Genomic DNA, 16,651 nt, shown 5'->3' with positions numbered 1-16,651 from the left:
TCCAGGAGGCACAGACTGATGTGTGATGTGCCTCAATGCTCCATCCTGGGTCCCACACATTTAAACCTGTACACGCTTGTGCTTGATGTCAGGAGACACAGCACTGACTTTCATAAATACACATACATCACTTAATTATATGTAGCTTTGCCTCCTGATGATAACAGGCCCATTGATGATGTTTGAAGATGTATTTTAGATTTTGAAACGTGGATGAGAGGTAACGTTTTACAGCTCAATCAAGAAAAAACAGGTTTTAATTGTTGCTCCTGATACAACATGTCAACATTCATAATATGAATGTGTGCAATAAAGTCAGAAACATCTGTGTGATTTCAGATGCAGTCCATTGCTTTGAAGCACACACAAGCCAAGTTACAAAGGCTGCATTTTACCATCTTGGAAATATTGCCTCAGTGAGACCCTTTCTCTCCAGAACCAATCTAAAATATGAATTCATGCTTTTATAAATTCCAAAATAGATCATTGAAATGTTTTTATTTTTGGCTTAAAGAAAAATATTGGGAATTGGCTGCAGCTTGTTCAAAACTCAGCTGCACACCATTTAACCTGGTGTGCAGCTTTCCACTCGTTTTGAAATCTTCACACTGGCTCCCAGTCAGCTTTAGGATTGATTTTAAGATTCTATTTTTAGATTATGAAAGTCTTCTTTATTTTTTATTAGAATTGGTGTTAGCTCATGATCCACCCAGAGCCCTCAGGTCCTCAGGTGCAGGTCCACTGGAGGTTCCCAGAATCAGAACAAAAACCCACGGCGAGGCTGAATGTCGGCACCATGGGCCTCGCTTGAGGACGTGAGGATCTTATCTACTCTGGAGGTTTTTTGAAAAATGCAAAACCATCATGGTTTTGTTTAGCTTTTGCATACATTTACACTTCATCTTACCCATCAGCTCACGAGTTTACTCTGGTACATTTGATTTTCAGGATGTAAAACCTGACCAGTCTGAATTGAAATAAAAGAAATGTGATTTATCATTTTGTCATAAAAGGTCTTTTGTTATAACACAATACACACAAATGAACTGTGTAACGTTCATTTTATAGACATCTTTGTGGCCGAAAAAGTTAATGGGATTTAAAACCACTGATGGGAAATTCCTGCAGCTGCACTGACTTCTTTTTTTTTCACCATCTCAGGTTTGTATTGTGAGTAAAGGGAAGGTGCAAAAGATCTTAGGTGAAAGCTGAGGAGTACATAACACACCAAAGCCTTCAGAGCTGCAGCTGGCTACAACTTCTGATCCCGGCTTCTTCTGTCACAGATTATACTGCCTGCTTCAACCACACTGCTGCTTCACTTGTTCTTCCTGCACAGCTGCTCACATGCTTTTAGTCTGAAAGATGAAAAATAAGTCTGTATGCAGATGAACTTTACAGCAAGAGACATAATTCCTTCCTTTTAGAATATATTTAAAATGGACGGTCAAATGAATCCTGGTTCCAAAAAATTAAACTCTTTAAGATCCGTCAATGAAGCAGGAGAGAGATGTGATGAAGCACAGCTGCTGTGGGGGAGGCGAGTGGTGGAGTCGGTGAGTCACACCTCCACACTCCTTCAAGCGGATGTGCTTTACTTGACTTTCTCGTGTTTTCTGACTTCCATCCCTCTGACTGCAGAGCTAAACCTTTCTGAAGGGGCCACCGTTTCTCTTTTTTTGAAGGTCTTTTTGGCTCAAATTACTGCAACTTTGACTGTGGCACTCAAAGTTGACCATAAAATAATCTCCATCATGCATAAATGAGCTGAATTTTGAGAGTTTGAAGTCTGTTTTTTTTCAACACAGTGAAGTCTTGAAGGCGGCAGTCAACATCCGCTTGATGAAGATTGAGACGGTAGGCCCAACTCCTTTGCTTTCTGTTCTTTCTCAGACCAATTCTGATCATTTTATGATTAACCTGCATTGAAATGTGTGGAAACGACACTCCTGACATATTTAAGCTCAATGTTTTGATTTGTTTGTCCTTTTTTAAAAAAAAAACTAAATAGTCATAAACCAGTTCATAAACAGTGAGTGGAATCTTCTTATAACGATTCTCGGCATCTCAAAATGGAGTTCCTTGTTTGGTTTTTAGAGGAACTGTGGAAACATCTCTCGATAACGTGTCCCACCTAAAAGAGGCAGAGTTTTCCATTCAGAAGACTTGTTTTTTATGGCGTGCGGTTTTTGGGGCTGTTTTGAGTAACTCCTACGATCAATTATGTTTTTGTGCAACAAAAAAATCAAAAAAACACCCAGATTTGGGTAAAAAGGCTTTATTATCGAGTGTTAGAAGACCATTACTGATCATTAGCTCGTGATGTAAATTGTAAAAGACAGACTTTTTAGATGAAACCCTCAGTTGGAAAGAGGTTCAAACTGAATTCTGGGGTACCCCTAATCATCTTACGAATTGAGCTTGTTAGGTTGTAACAGACCAAAACTCTGTACTGAATGGGCCCCATTATCTGCCATCTTTCTATGCTAGATTGTATGTTTGGCGGGTAATGTTCTAGTAGGGTGTAAAAAAACAAATTTATTTAAGAATTAATGTAAAATTCCAGTCAAAGATCTTTTATTTTCCAGACTAAATGGTGTTTTCTGTTTTGTTTTTTCTACCCCGGTACAGCCTCCTTCTCAACAGCAAATATTAGACCTGAAAGGACAGAACAACGATGCACAAAGCGACCATGGAGGAGTACCTGCACAGACCGGAGGGGCAGCAAACCAAGATGGCCTAAAGAACCTTCACAAAGTCTGGCCATTGGAGATGTGTTGACTCTACAAGTTTGGGACATTTTCAAGAATAGACGGGCACCGATCAGTTCAGCAGTAGTGTTGTCGCTTCCTTGAAACTGGTTTAAACATTTCCGGCTCAATAGAAATATCTGATGCTTGCATGCGGGAGCTCGGCACAAAACAAAGAGGGATTGCTTGAACAGAACGGAGAACCTTTTCTATAAAGAACCAGAGAAATCAGGAGGACTACGATAAACATCAGCAACAATGAATGGCTACGAGGCAGAAATGTCTGTGAAATGTGTTCTGGTTGGGGACTGTGCAGTTGGAAAGACAGCCTTGCTGGTCCGCTTCACCTCAGAGACCTTCCCTGACGCGTACATGCCCACAGTGTTTGATAACACCGGCGTGGAGGTGTACATGGATGGCGTCCAGATAAGCCTGGGCCTGTGGGACACTGCGGGCAGCGACAACCTCAAACAGATCCGACCGAGGTCATACCAGCAGGCCGATGTCGTCCTTATTTGCTTCTCCGTGGCGAACCATAATTCTCTAGCCAACATTCAACGTAAATGGATCGCGGAGGTTCGAGAAAACCTGCCCAAAGTCCCAGTGCTGATTGTTGCGACCCAGACAGACTTAAGGGAAATGGGCGCACACCGGGGTAGCTGCATCTCACCAGCCGCAGGAAAACAAGTCGCTCGTGACGTCCACGCTAAGGGCTATCTGGAGTGCTCTTCCTTGAGCAACCGTGGGGTGCAGCAGGTGTTTGAGTACGCCGTGCGGACAGTCTTCAACCAAGCCAGGAAACAAGCCAGGAGGCGCATATTTAACATAAACCAGTGCAAGATCTTTTGATCCTTGACCTCGACTTGATCAAGACATCATTGTCCTGATCTTTTAGACTGTCGTTTAAACTCACGTCTGTGAAGAATCTCAGTCATCCAGGTCATGTTTTTACAGGATTCTGGGCAACTGAAGCGCAACTCAACAGACTTTACAAGTCCAGAAGACACGTAGATGTGTGATATTTTGGATTTTATTGATGCTTAACTGTGTTACTTTTTGAGAAACATTTGTCAACACTCACAAGTCTTACAAACTCAGAATAGACTTTAAAAAGGGATCATGTGGATTTCTTACTGCTGCAAAAATCTGTAAAAGTTGTTTCTATTTAAGTTGTTTAGGAGAGCATATATGTTGTGATTTGCACATTTGTCTAAATCAAGTAGTTATTTCTTTATTAATAGACAAAGTGTGTGCCTTTGAATTTGTTCCTTGTGATTTCAACAGGGGGAAGTGATGCTCAGACTTAAAACTTTAGCCGTGGCAGATCAACATTAACAGTGTTTTCCCGTTTTCTAATAGACAAGTTTAATACGATGGAGTTGGAGTGAAAATGTATTTGTTTCAAAATCAAAACTGCAGGATTAAACATGTGTTTTCTTCGCATGTTGTTCTATTTTTCCCTGATACAACTGTGTTCATAAATCATTTGACGACCAAATTCATCTATCGGTATGAAGCCCATTGAGACAACTATTGCTGTAATATTGGGCTAAATTAATAAAATTGAATTGAATCTAAACAGGATATACAGAAAATGCAGAATATATATCGTCAAAATATTTAAATTATTATTTGTTTAAATCTTATTTGGTTAAATGTATTGGTGCTGTCATTACTGCGGTATAATAAGGCTGTATGCGAGTGACCAACAGACCACATCGAAACTTTTCCGGTGTCGTCTACGAAACTTTAAAAAATACGAATATTATTCAAGTTAAGTTTTTATGCAAACGTTGTCTATAAATAGCATGAAAGCTAAATTAAATGTTCCTAAAACAAAACCCTGAAGGGCATAAAACCACAAGTGACTCAAAATTTTGTGCATTATGAGTTTTTTGCAAATGATGTCCTTATATTTCCGAAAAAACCATGTTGTGCAACTTGATTGTGTGTTTTTACCTGTTTAAAAAAAGCAATTATTAAACAAGTCGTTATTTGCAATTTTCTTATCGTTTCGTTTTTGCCGCTACACAATTTCAAAATTTAGTTTACAAGAGTGATTAAATTATTACTAATTCAAAAGTAGTTACTGTTGGACTTTTTGTAATGAAGTTTTCTTTTTTTTGTGTGTTTTTACTTTGTTTTTTTAATCTTATTTCTAGAATTTTAGCTTCAGATGGTTTGGCAAAAATAATTTACCTGTTAGGAAACATTATACGCAAACACATATGTTATGTTATTATTACATTATTATTATTACATAATAACATTACGCACATAATTTCCATTTGTTACGTTGATTTATTTTTTCTGAATGAACACTTATGGATGAAAGTAGTGCCTTAAATCGTCATGAATAGTTATGTAGTAACATTCAGCTAAATAAAAAGTATTGATAGAGGATTTGTATCAGATAGTTCTTGCAGTTGCTGGCTGGACTTGTTTGTTGTTTACTATGTTTTTACCATGTTTTAAGGAAGACTATTTTCCGAACAGTTGAAAGTTGAACAGCTGAAAACTGTATACTTAGTTGATAACACCTCACTTAAAAGCCTTTGCACTATGATTGATATGCACTAAACATAGATTATTTTAGTTCCTACCAAACCTTATGATGAAAAATTCCTAATTAATTAAATAAAGGTAAAAAAATATTATTTTCTTTGCCTTTAGCATATTTTAACATAGCAATAATAGATGGTGCAACTCAAAAGTTAAAAAAGTTCCTTCTCCTGCTCTTTCTTGGCGTAACCTTCTTTTTGTGGTGTTGAGAGTTCTGAGGATGAGAGGCTCCATACTTTTAAAGAATATGTTGAAGAATACCTAACCACATCCCAGTGTGCAAAAGCGCACACATTTACATGAAACATCATGAAAGCATCTTTAACATCTACGTGTTCCCACATTTTACAAACTAAATTTTATATCTTTTGATTTTCTGCACATATGTCCAGCAAACTAATGTGATAACCTGAACAGCAGAGGAACTGCGCTGAAGCTTAATAATTGAAGCAGAAAAATGCGACAGGAATTTAACAACTCCTAAAAAACTAAAAGAAAAGTAAAGATAAAATTGACATTAATGTGTTTTTAAAGTCAACAAAAACCTGTTGAGTTTAGAGCTGCCCAAGTAGAAAAAAATAATAAAAATAATCTAATAATCTTTTGTTACAGGTAACAAAGAGAAATGTTGAACTTTGACTGTGCAGCGTGTTTCATTCTGTGCTGTGGTCATGTCTTTTTGTGCCTCCGTGTGCGCTTCGCCACAGCTACCACAACGCCTCATCCTCATGTCTCCGTCTCACAGAGACAGACACACTAGTGGTGTGCACAGCCGTACGAGACGAGCCACTTCACAGTTAGTGGTAGTTGGTGTGCTCACTCCTGCCTCTGGAGATTTTTGAAGGTTGAAGTAAAGAGAAAAGCGGGGGGTAAAAACTAAAATGCAGACATTTTGAATGGGGTTCACAGCAGCAGTCGCAGCCAATCATATTAAAAATTGACTTACCAGTGCAGCTACTTTTGCTTTTCTGTTGTTATGCACGAATGTTACACTTTAACTTTAATATATGAGTAGTGCTCAGCGCCTCACTGGCCTCAGTGGGGTAAATATTCACGGTAAAGATCCTTTTTTTTTTTAAACTTTCTTGTTTCTTCTCATTTGCTCTTGTAAAAGGCCACCCTCAAGGAGGGACTTCTGTCCTGCACTGATCATCTCTGCACCCATATTTACAGATGGTACCAGAGTGGAGATTTTTTTGACGTTCAGTCTTTCTGTTGTGAAGACCAGAAATAGTTCACTGATCACATTTTAATATCTTGTATGAGCTTCCTCAAACTTTATTGCTTTCATTTATGTTTTTCTTTTCAAACTATTAAATTGGGATTTGAAATTCAAAGGAAAAAAAAAAAGAATTTCAGAGTGTTTTAAGACCATTTTGTTTTGTTTGAGAAATGAAACATCGTTACATTTTTCTCTGGGATCAGCAGGAAAAAAAAGTTCCGTAGTTTGAAAATGGCTTTTTTTTTACATCCTACTGACACATCAGATTAAGATAAACAATATCAAGATAAACAGCTTTTTTTTATCAACCTACTGAGCAGCTTCTCATCTGTTTTGGGTTCTTCTATAAAGCTTTGGTCTTTAAACTGCATGCAGGTGTAATCGATGCTCTGTAAATAAACCACAAATGAAGAATATGCTTCACCAGCTGCATCATCTGCTGCTTTGACTGCAAGAATTGCACTTAACAAGCTTGCAGTTTTAAATATTTGAGGATATAATTCTATCAGATGACATCTTAGCTGATGTGAGCTGTCCAAGATAAAAGTACCAGATAAAAGTACAAGATAAAAAATACCAGAAATCTTCTAGTTTTTGCTCAAAATAATGCTTTAGAAAGCTCAACCGTGTGCATTTAAATAAAAACAAAACACAGGCGCTTTAAAAAGGATAATATAGGCATTATATGGACATATAGATGCATTTCTTTCTCATTGCTTTGGTTTTTCTCAGTTTGTAAAACTCAAGTGAAACTAGTTCAAAGAGGGGTGTCTTTTTGTGCCTGCAGGGGAAGTCAATATGTCAGGGTGCTTGGCGTGCTCATGCAGACATTGGACTCAAGTCACAGCCCAATGATAAAAGATCCAGTCAACAGATGCCTCATAAACTCATTAAGGGGAGATGTCATTCACTCCAGCATTGATTTAGGGGAAAAATGCTTTGCTTATTGGGAAAATGAAAAATAAATGCTCTGTTTTTCATTTAAGGGACTGGGATGAAACAAAATACTGAATGTTGCAACAATACTGCAGTGTGCTTCACACACGCACTTTCAAAACTCACACACATCTGTTTCTTTCTTCTAAACATTTATCTCAAAATCTCAATCTTACTATTTCGCAACATAGCAGATGTTCAAAGTGCGTTCTCTTTGAGTGAAATGCATGTAGGGACATTTTTAGACAACAGTGCTTCGCCTGTGTTTTATTCTGAAAGGGTTTTTTTTTGTACGTTCAATCTCACACATGCACACTCACAGACACCCAGGAAACACCTGTCCTGTGCGAGCTCAGAACCACAGAAACTGCCTGACACATTAACACTTTACATCAAAACGTGCAGTTTTCTGCAGAACCAGAGACCTTTGTCGATACATTTTCTTATTTCATGTTTGAAAAATAGTATCAGCCATCTGTCATGTATTTTTGAAAATAGTGCTAAATCTCTTTATTTCATTGAGGTTGGCCTGTGAAACATCCACTTTGCTCCTAATTTAAAATCAATGTACTAGGAGCAAAATAAAATGTTTGTCTTGCATTTTTACATCTTAAAATCCTATTTTTCTTTGTGTAATGTGGATTTCTAGAAGATGAGATCATGTGTCAGTGGGATTTCTTTTTAAATATAATTAAGTTAAATTGAACGAGACAAAAGAAAATAATATTCTTCACAATGTTAAAATAAAATGTGGAATAGTGTTTATATTTCTGAAACAGTTTAATTTAGTTGAAGCAGGACATGGATGCATAAAGGTACATCAATGGTGACTTTGTTCATTTGGAATAATTCCTCATTTGTGATTTTCACATGTGCGGTCCAGCTGAGAACGGGTGTGTGTCTGTCACACAAGTGGATAGCACGGCCAGGATCACATTTCACCCAGTGACACTGTGCAATGTGATACAAGAAGCAAACCTGTGTTCCAGTGCATGTGTGCTCCGCTCAGGTCCAGTTCCAGAGTAGCAATTACACTCACAGACAGGAGAGACCTGCTACTAACAGCTAGCAATGCATTCAGAGCTTCTGACAGGATGTTAGACTTGGAGAATGTTCTGTGGTCTGGGCTGGCTCAGCCTATGCAGAGCAAAAAAGAAGATCAGAATCAAATGATGCCCCAAATGTGGACTCGGGCTTTTTCAGACTCTGCCTGGCTGAATAATTGATCCCACGGCTGGTGACTTACAAAAAAATGAAGAGGGCAGCACTGATGGTTTGGATCAGCCTTTTAGTGCAAGGTTTGTTTTGAATGTTAAACCGATTTGGTGCAATGAGGAAAACATAAAGTTTGTCTTACAGAAATCAAGTCAGCTTTGACTCGTTTTTGTTGTTGCAAGTTTTTTGTTAACATTTAAAGCTTGTAATTTCTTTTTGTGTGTTTCATCTATCTTGCAATGTCCTCTTGCCCTCAGTGTCCCACTGTGCTCAGGGTCACTATGCCCGCAAACTTCTGAAAGACTTGATGGAGGACTATTCCAGCGACCTGAGACCTGTGGAGGACACGGACGAAGCTCTCAATGTCTCCCTGCAGATCACACTGTCACAGATCAAAGATATGGTGAGTAGAGAGGATGCTTAGACATGCAGTATCACTCAACACAAAACCACACTAGGGTACATCACTGTAACTGAGACTTTGGGTTGTCCACTATATAATGACGTGTGCACCTGACTAGTGCCTGTCCACATTTCTTATGTTTGCAATAAGATTAAAAAAGTCAGAATGAAAAACATAAAAGGCAAGATGTCCGTGTGAGCATTTGACTCAGCTAACATAATAAAAATCCATAAAACACATCTAGGAAGCTCTTTTAAAAAGAATAAAAAACAAATTCAAAACTACACATTGAGAAAGACCGTGGGCTGTTGGGGACTATAAACAAAAATTTCCAAAATACTTCTTTTATTTTACAGTTAATTACTTTCCGTATTTTGTTTTGTTGAGAACAAAGCATTACAAACAAATTTACAAGCATTTTATCTAAATAAAGTTTGATTTGATTTGATAGTCTGTGTGATCAATACAGTCATTCTTAAAAACGGTCTTAAAAATTAATCAAATAAACAAAAACAAGATTTTTACATATTTCTCAGTGTTACAACGTGTTTGGATGTACATGGAGCTAATATCCTGGCATTGCTAAATGTTTTTTAGACCAATTAGGTGAAACTGGATAACTTCTCATGACACACATGACCATCTCTCAGGGGTGAAAAACACTGTCTTAAGGAAATGTATAAGCTATTTTTTTAGTGTTGTAAAAATGATTTTCAAAACAAAATGCAAAGAAAAAAATTTATTTATTTATTTGTAGGTGAACCTTTCTTTAAATAATCTGTTTTGTTGATGTTTTTACCCAAATCAACTCCTGACATTGACACATGCCTCCATCTTTTGTTTTCATTGTTAATTATCTTAGAAGAAACAACAGATTAGTAACATCTACACTTATGCAATGCTATATTGTGGAAGAATGGTAGAGAAGAGCTGCATCGAAATTAATAAGCAAATGTTTTTATGCTCAAAACAAAAAAAATTCAGTCAAAATAGAAAAAAATACACAAAAAAGCATAATCAAACAAAAAAAACTCCCAAAAATATACTAGTACTTGTTAGGTTTGAAAAACGAGTGCAGAGGAAACCCAGAGTCTCGTTTGGACAGAGAAAAGTAAAATGGAGACAATATCAATTATGCCTAAAAGCCTATTTAAAGAAAACCTAAAAGCCAAATCACCTGTCAAGCACAAAGACTGTGAAGTGTTCGTGTGGGGCTTTATCTAACCACACGGCCTGCGTATCTCTGTGTTTTTGAAGCAACCATTTGGCCATGAAAGTATCTCAGAGGGTAAATGCGAAGCCGTCTGACCTCCAAATATTTCAACATCAACCAATACCCACAAACTTTAATGTTATAAAAGTTTTAAGTCGCACAGAAGAGGCCAATGTTCCTGTGTGTTGATGTCAGGGTCTGATACCATCAAACAGGAAACAACTGGGGGTGGGGGGATGGATTTTTTTTGGGGTTTTTATTTTCCTCAAAGTTTTGTCTTGGTTTTTCCTCAAAGAAATACAAAATATGTTAAACCCAAAACCCTAAGTTGGATTTACTTTGTATTTCATCTAATGATGCAGAGAACAAACTAATAAAGCAGCTGAAAAACAATAAAATACCAAAAATGTATATGTTATTATTGGATGTTTTAATAAACTGAAAATTCTGACACAACTGCCTGCTTGTCACTTGGTTCATGTTGCTCCTTTTTTATTATCTATTAACACTTGCGCTTTCCTAGGCACTTTAACATTGGGAGTTGGGTCATCTAGACCCACTAGACAGTGCTCTGAACCTTTTTTTTTCAATGATTTGTGATCTTCACTGGTGTCCATGGATTACATGAAATCTTTCCACCTTTATCCACCTTTGTCATGGTAGGGAGAACACGTCAATGTAAGGGTGGGGTCATCTAAGATAGCACAAGGGTTAAGGATTTTTTTTCATTTTCAAAATGTAAGGCTTTACTTTCTATTTTGTGACTTAAAACTGTTTTAGAAAGCTGTACGATGTCCACATTTTTATAACTTCCACTTTGTGACTTTTTGAAGGATGAGAGGAACCAGGTCTTGACCACCTACCTGTGGATCAGACAGGTCTGGCATGACGCATACCTGAAGTGGGACAAGGAAGACTACGACGACTTAGAGATGATAAACATCCCCAGTGACCGGGTGTGGAAGCCAGACATTGTCCTTTACAACAAGTAAGTGGAGTAACCAGAGAGGAGAGACAAAGACTTAAAGATGTAGATGAATAAATGAAGTACATACAATTAAAATGGAATGAGAGCTTAAAGATTTCCAACAGTTTTTTTTTTGGTGTCTGCAGAGCAGATGAGGAGTCCTCAGGCCCGTCTACCACTAACGTGAAGCTGCGGTATAATGGGGAGATCGTCTGGGACTCTCCAGCCATCACTAAGAGCTCATGTGTGGTGGACGTGTCCTACTTTCCCTTTGACTGGCAATCGTGCAATCTCACCTTTGGATCCTGGACCTACAATGGAAATCAGGTGTGTTCGAACACAAAAGGAATATATAAAATAAAACCACATCAGATACAGTGGTGGAAAAAATTGTTGGTACCCCTCATTTAAAGAAAGAAAGTCCACAATGCTCACTGAAATGACTTGAAATGTTCGAAAGTAACAATAAATTAAAATGTATTGAAAAATAAATCATCAAAATCAGCCATTACTTTTGAGTTGTTGATTAACAGAATTATAAAAAAAAAAAAAACTAATGAAATGGGGCTGGACAAAAATGATGGTACCTCCATAAAAGACTGAGAACTAATTGCCCAGGGGGTCATGTTGAACTCAGGTATGTCCTTTAATTGACATCACAGCTGTTTTCAAACCCATAATCAGTCAGTCTGCCTATTTAAAGGGAGTCAAATAGTCCCGTTGCTGTTTGGGTAAAAGGTGTGTACCCCACAGAACATGGACAATAGAAAGCAAAGGAGAGAATTGCCCCAGGACATTAGAAACAAAATTATAGACAAATATCGTAAAGGGAAAGGCTATAAAGCCATCTCTAAGCAGCTTGAAGTTCCTGTGACAACAGTGGCACATATTATTCAGAAGTTTAACACCCACAGGACAGTAGCCAACCTCCCTGGACGTTGCCGGAAGAGGAAAATTGATTACAAATTGAGGAGACAGATAGTTGGAAGTGTATCCAAAGAACCCAGAACAACCTCCAAAGACATTAAAGGTGAACTCCTAGATCAAGGTACATCAGTGTCAGATCGCACCAGTCGTCGTTGTTTGAGCCAGAGTGGACTTCATGGAAGATGACCAAAGAAAACACCACTGTTGAAAGGAAATCATATAAAAGCGAGACTGGAATTTGCAAAAATGGATGTTGACAAGCCACAAAGCCTCTGGGAAAATTTCCTTTGGACAGATGAGACAAAACTGGAGCTTTTTGGTAAGGCACATCAGCTCTATATTTGTAGACTCAAAAATGAAGCATACAACAAAAAGAACACTGTCCCTACTGTGAAACATGGAGGAGGCTCAGCTCTGTTTTGGGGCTGCTTTGCTGCATCTGGCACAGGGTGTCTTGAAGTTGTGCAAGGTAAAATGAAATCTCAAGATTATCAAGGCATTCTGGATAGAAATGTGTTGCCTAGGGTCAGAAAGATTGGTCTCAGTCGCAGGTCATGGGTCTTCCAACAGGACAACGATCCAAAACACACAGCCAAAAACACCCAAGAATGGCTAAGAGAAAAGCGTTGGACTATTCTGAAGTGGCCTTCTATGAGCCCAGATCTGAATCCCATTGAACATTTGTGGAAGGAGCTGAAACATGCCATTTGGAGAAGACACCCATCAAACCTGAGACAACTGGAGCAGTTTGCTCATGAGGAGTGGGCCGAAATACCTGTGGACAGGTGCAGAAGGTTCATTGACAAATACAGAAACCGTTTAATTGCTGTGATTGCCTCAAATGGTTGTGCAACAAAATATTAAGTCATGAGTACCATCATTTTTGTCCAGCCCTATTTCATTAGTTTTTTTTTTTAAATAATTCTGTTAATCAACAACTCAAAAGTAATGGCTGATTTTGATGATTCATTTTTCAATAAATTTTAATTTATTGTTACTTTTGAACGTTTCAAGTCATTTCAGTGAGCATTGTGGACTTTCTTTCTTTAACTGAGGGGTACCAACAATTTAGTCCGCCACTGTAATGCACAATACAGTACTTCAAATTTTCAAACATTTTAGATAAACTGTTTCTCTGGTTTAAAAAAGTTTAATGGTTAGAAGCAAACGCTTTTTGTAGAAAATGATGTCTTCCTCAGGAGGAAGCCATGAGCATAGATGATTTATTTTTTGATAACAAGGCAGTATATTTTTAAAATAAAAATTGCCATCAAGACAATGATATGGATGAGATTTATAATCAGAAAACTTTATTTAATTGAGAGAAAGAACAGAGGTATTTTTATGTCATATAATTTGCCCTTTTTTCATGTTGACCAAAAACTATGTTACTGTGTTAATTATGCTGATAGTTTAGAGATACTGGGGGGGGGGGGTTTCTTATAATTGCTACATTTTAATCATTTTTATCTTGTTTACCCATAATGCTCGGCTCACAGGTGGACATCAGTTTGGGCATGGACAGTGGTGACCTGTCTGACTTTGTGGAGAATGTGGAGTGGGAGTGTCACGGCATGCCAGCAGTTAGAAATGTCATGATGTACGGCTGCTGCTCGGATCCTTACACAGAAATCACCTACACCCTGCTGCTGAAGCGCAGATCCTCTTTCTACATCTTCAACCTCCTCCTGCCCTGCTTCCTCATCTCCTTCCTCGCTCCATTGGGCTTCTACCTGCCGGCCGATTCTGGAGAGAAGGTGTCCTTGGGGGTGACGGTGCTGCTGGCGCTCACCGTCTTCCAGCTGTTGGTGGCTGAGAGCATGCCTCCTGCAGAAAGCATGCCTTACATAGGTCTGCGCTATTCTCAGACTTTAGTCTATACAATAAGAGGATTACGAGATATTTGGGGTGTAACAATTCCCATATTTTACTATATCGATTGAAATTGATTAATTTAATTTTTTAATGATTTCATAATGGTACATGTCAATTCAAATCGATTAACAACTTTCCTCAGACAGATTGATCTGATTGGATTGTAGGAATATAAATTAATTAATCAATCAGGTTGATTAATTGTTACACTCCTAAAAGTCTACCTGATCTGTCTGATCCTTTTTATTATTTTCTAAAGGTGGTAAGATTTTCTCCATCTTCTGTCTAAAATAAAATTGTAGAACCATATAATATTGTTCCAGTGTAGTATTTGCTTGCAGGGAACTCTGCCTGCAGTTTAAATGGCAATATATGTTTGTTTTTTTAACAAAACAGTTTTTTTGGATTACAGTTTATAATAAAGAAACATATTTGTACAACAGATTTTAAACTGTAAATAAATAGAAAGGTGGCTTGAAGATAGTTTTAAAACAAATTTGTGAATCAAGCACTTTTATTTTAGTTGGCATTAATTTATTTCATTTTATTTACATTTTTACAATTAAAGGAATGGGCATCCTGCACAGTTAGCGCTAATCTTCTGCAAGTTAAAGTATTTTGTGGCCTCCATTAAAACACTATTAATCCTCGCTTAGAAGTTAGTTCTTTAATATTAAATGTGTTCAGATTTGTAGCAGTAGTCCACATGGAGCTCTGTTGATGTAATCTCAATTTCATAAAGCCTTGACTTAGAAATCATGAATTTTTATGTCCCTGCCATGAAAGTATTTGGAGAAATCCTTCATGTAACTAATTTACAATTTTTGGAAGTTATCACCATTCAAACTTTTTTTTAGTTCAATGTATTTTGATTTTATAATGTTATAAAGAATTTTGTTGTGTTTTCCAATTAGACAAATGCAAAACAGACTGTATCTCCTTTGAAAAGAGAAGATAGCTAATTTTTTAGAGCCTTTTTCTGGTTTCATTGACAGCAAGAGAGTCTGCTTTGGAGAGTTTTGGGATAAGTGGTAAATAATAAAGCTCACAACAGCTGTAACTACTCAGTGTAACCTATTTACTTTAATATGTAAAATAAAAGTATAACCTTTTAATTTACTTACCAACAGAAAAAAATGTCTAACTTGTTTTGCAATTTTGGATTTTCCTCTTTTCAACAGTTTTCTTCCATTTTTAATTATTTTTTAATCTTCTCTCATAGGGAAGTACTACATCGCCACCATGACTATGATCACAGCATCCACATCCCTTACCATCTTCATCATGAACATTCATTTCTGTGGAGCCGAGGCCAAACCAGTCCCTCACTGGGCAAAGGTTCTGATAATCGACTACATGTCAAAGATATTCTTTGTTTACGAAGTGGGGGAGAACTGCACCACACCGGAGAGTAAGAGGACCCCCTTGTACCCAGAAGAACCCATGGGTGTTGAGAGTGTCTACTATGATGACTGTTGCCATGACAGCTTCCTCCATCACGACAGCAATCCTCACAAGTACAGCCTGCAGCATCACCAACATCACAAAGGGCAGGCAAACGGCAGCGTTAATGGCTGCCATCACCATCGCAGCAACCAGAACAAGAACACAGCCAGGCTGGGGAGAGGCAATCAAGACCGCACGCAGCACTACCACCGCATCCCAAGAGGAGAGATGGACTACCAGGCCTCTCCAAAGCCCAGAAACCACCTGAATGGGGGGATTAAAGAGCGGATTCTGTACCCCCCAGAGAAGCACCATGATCAGTCCTGCCCCTGCTGCTGCCCCTGCCTTCAGTACAAACAGGTGAGACCACTTCCCATCTCATTTTTGCTCAGTTGTTCCTAGAACGGCTTGTTTTAACGTACCCGTCTGATCTCCAGCTGGTGAAGAACATCCAGTACATTGCCAACTGCTTCCGGGAGCAGAGAGCGACATGTATCAAGGTAGCAGAATGGAAGAAGGTTGCCAAGGTGATGGACAGGTTCTTCATGTGGATATTTTTCTTCATGGTCTTCCTCATGAGCATCCTCATCATCGCCAAGGCATCCTGACAACTCTGTCATCTTTACGCTGACACCAGTCTCACAGCTTCCCCTGACCTTCACTTTCACAACATCAAGTTTGGTCTGCAATTAAACTGTTTTCAGATCTGTGTTGTTTAAGTGACTGTTATTTTTCTGACAAAATTCCGGTAAACAAGGCACTTCTTTAACCACGAACCCACTCAGAAATCCCCCCTTACAGTCTCTTAGGGAAGGGAGGTAATGTCAGGAGTTTCTGCTCATGTCACAGAGCTGCGGAGCCGTAAGACAATCTAGACCTTTCCTTGAACATGCAAGGGCTCTCCATTATTGATTAGCAAACAGCAGAACAACCAGCAATAGGGGTAATGTTTCTGATGTCAAGTTTTAAGCATCCAGATGAGGAGTTTAAACAGTTTTTGTGCATTTAAACAGTTTTTGTGCATTTATCAGCAAAACAAGCCCCCAGTTTTCTGATAAGAAAGACAAAAATAACGCTTGATCGATTGGAGGGAAATGGTCACTGATCTGGTGAAAAACATGGACAAATTCTGATC

The 16,651-nt window shown here is 38.1% G+C and overlaps 2 protein-coding genes across 2 annotated transcripts; both read left to right on the top strand.

Annotated features, from left to right (window-relative positions):
- The first annotated feature begins 603 nt into the window (after positions 1-603).
- Positions 604-4,751, top strand: LOC101172877 (rho-related GTP-binding protein RhoH). Its single transcript, XM_011475015.4, has 2 exons — positions 604-1,857; positions 2,632-4,751. The coding sequence occupies exon 2, from the start codon at positions 3,009-3,011 to the stop codon at positions 3,597-3,599; it is 591 nt and encodes a 196-aa protein (XP_011473317.1). The 5' UTR covers positions 604-1,857; positions 2,632-3,008; the 3' UTR covers positions 3,600-4,751.
- Positions 4,752-7,970: 3,219 nt separating this feature from the next.
- LOC144990337 (neuronal acetylcholine receptor subunit alpha-9-I-like) lies at positions 7,971-16,225 on the top strand. The gene is made up of 7 exons (XM_078943529.1): positions 7,971-8,768; positions 8,943-9,088; positions 11,135-11,289; positions 11,415-11,595; positions 13,695-14,046; positions 15,293-15,876; positions 15,954-16,225. The coding sequence occupies exons 1-7, from the start codon at positions 8,723-8,725 to the stop codon at positions 16,122-16,124; spliced, it is 1,635 nt and encodes a 544-aa protein (XP_078799655.1). The 5' UTR covers positions 7,971-8,722; the 3' UTR covers positions 16,125-16,225.
- Positions 16,226-16,651: the final 426 nt, after the last annotated feature.

Source organism: Oryzias latipes, assembly GCF_053564925.1.
Source record: "Oryzias latipes strain Hd-rR chromosome 1 unlocalized genomic scaffold, Olatipes_Hd-rR_3.1 chr1_Y".
Taxonomy (NCBI): domain Eukaryota; kingdom Metazoa; phylum Chordata; class Actinopteri; order Beloniformes; family Adrianichthyidae; genus Oryzias; species Oryzias latipes.
The sequence above is the reverse complement of the archived record's forward strand: the minus strand, read 5'-3'. Positions and strand labels throughout refer to the sequence as shown.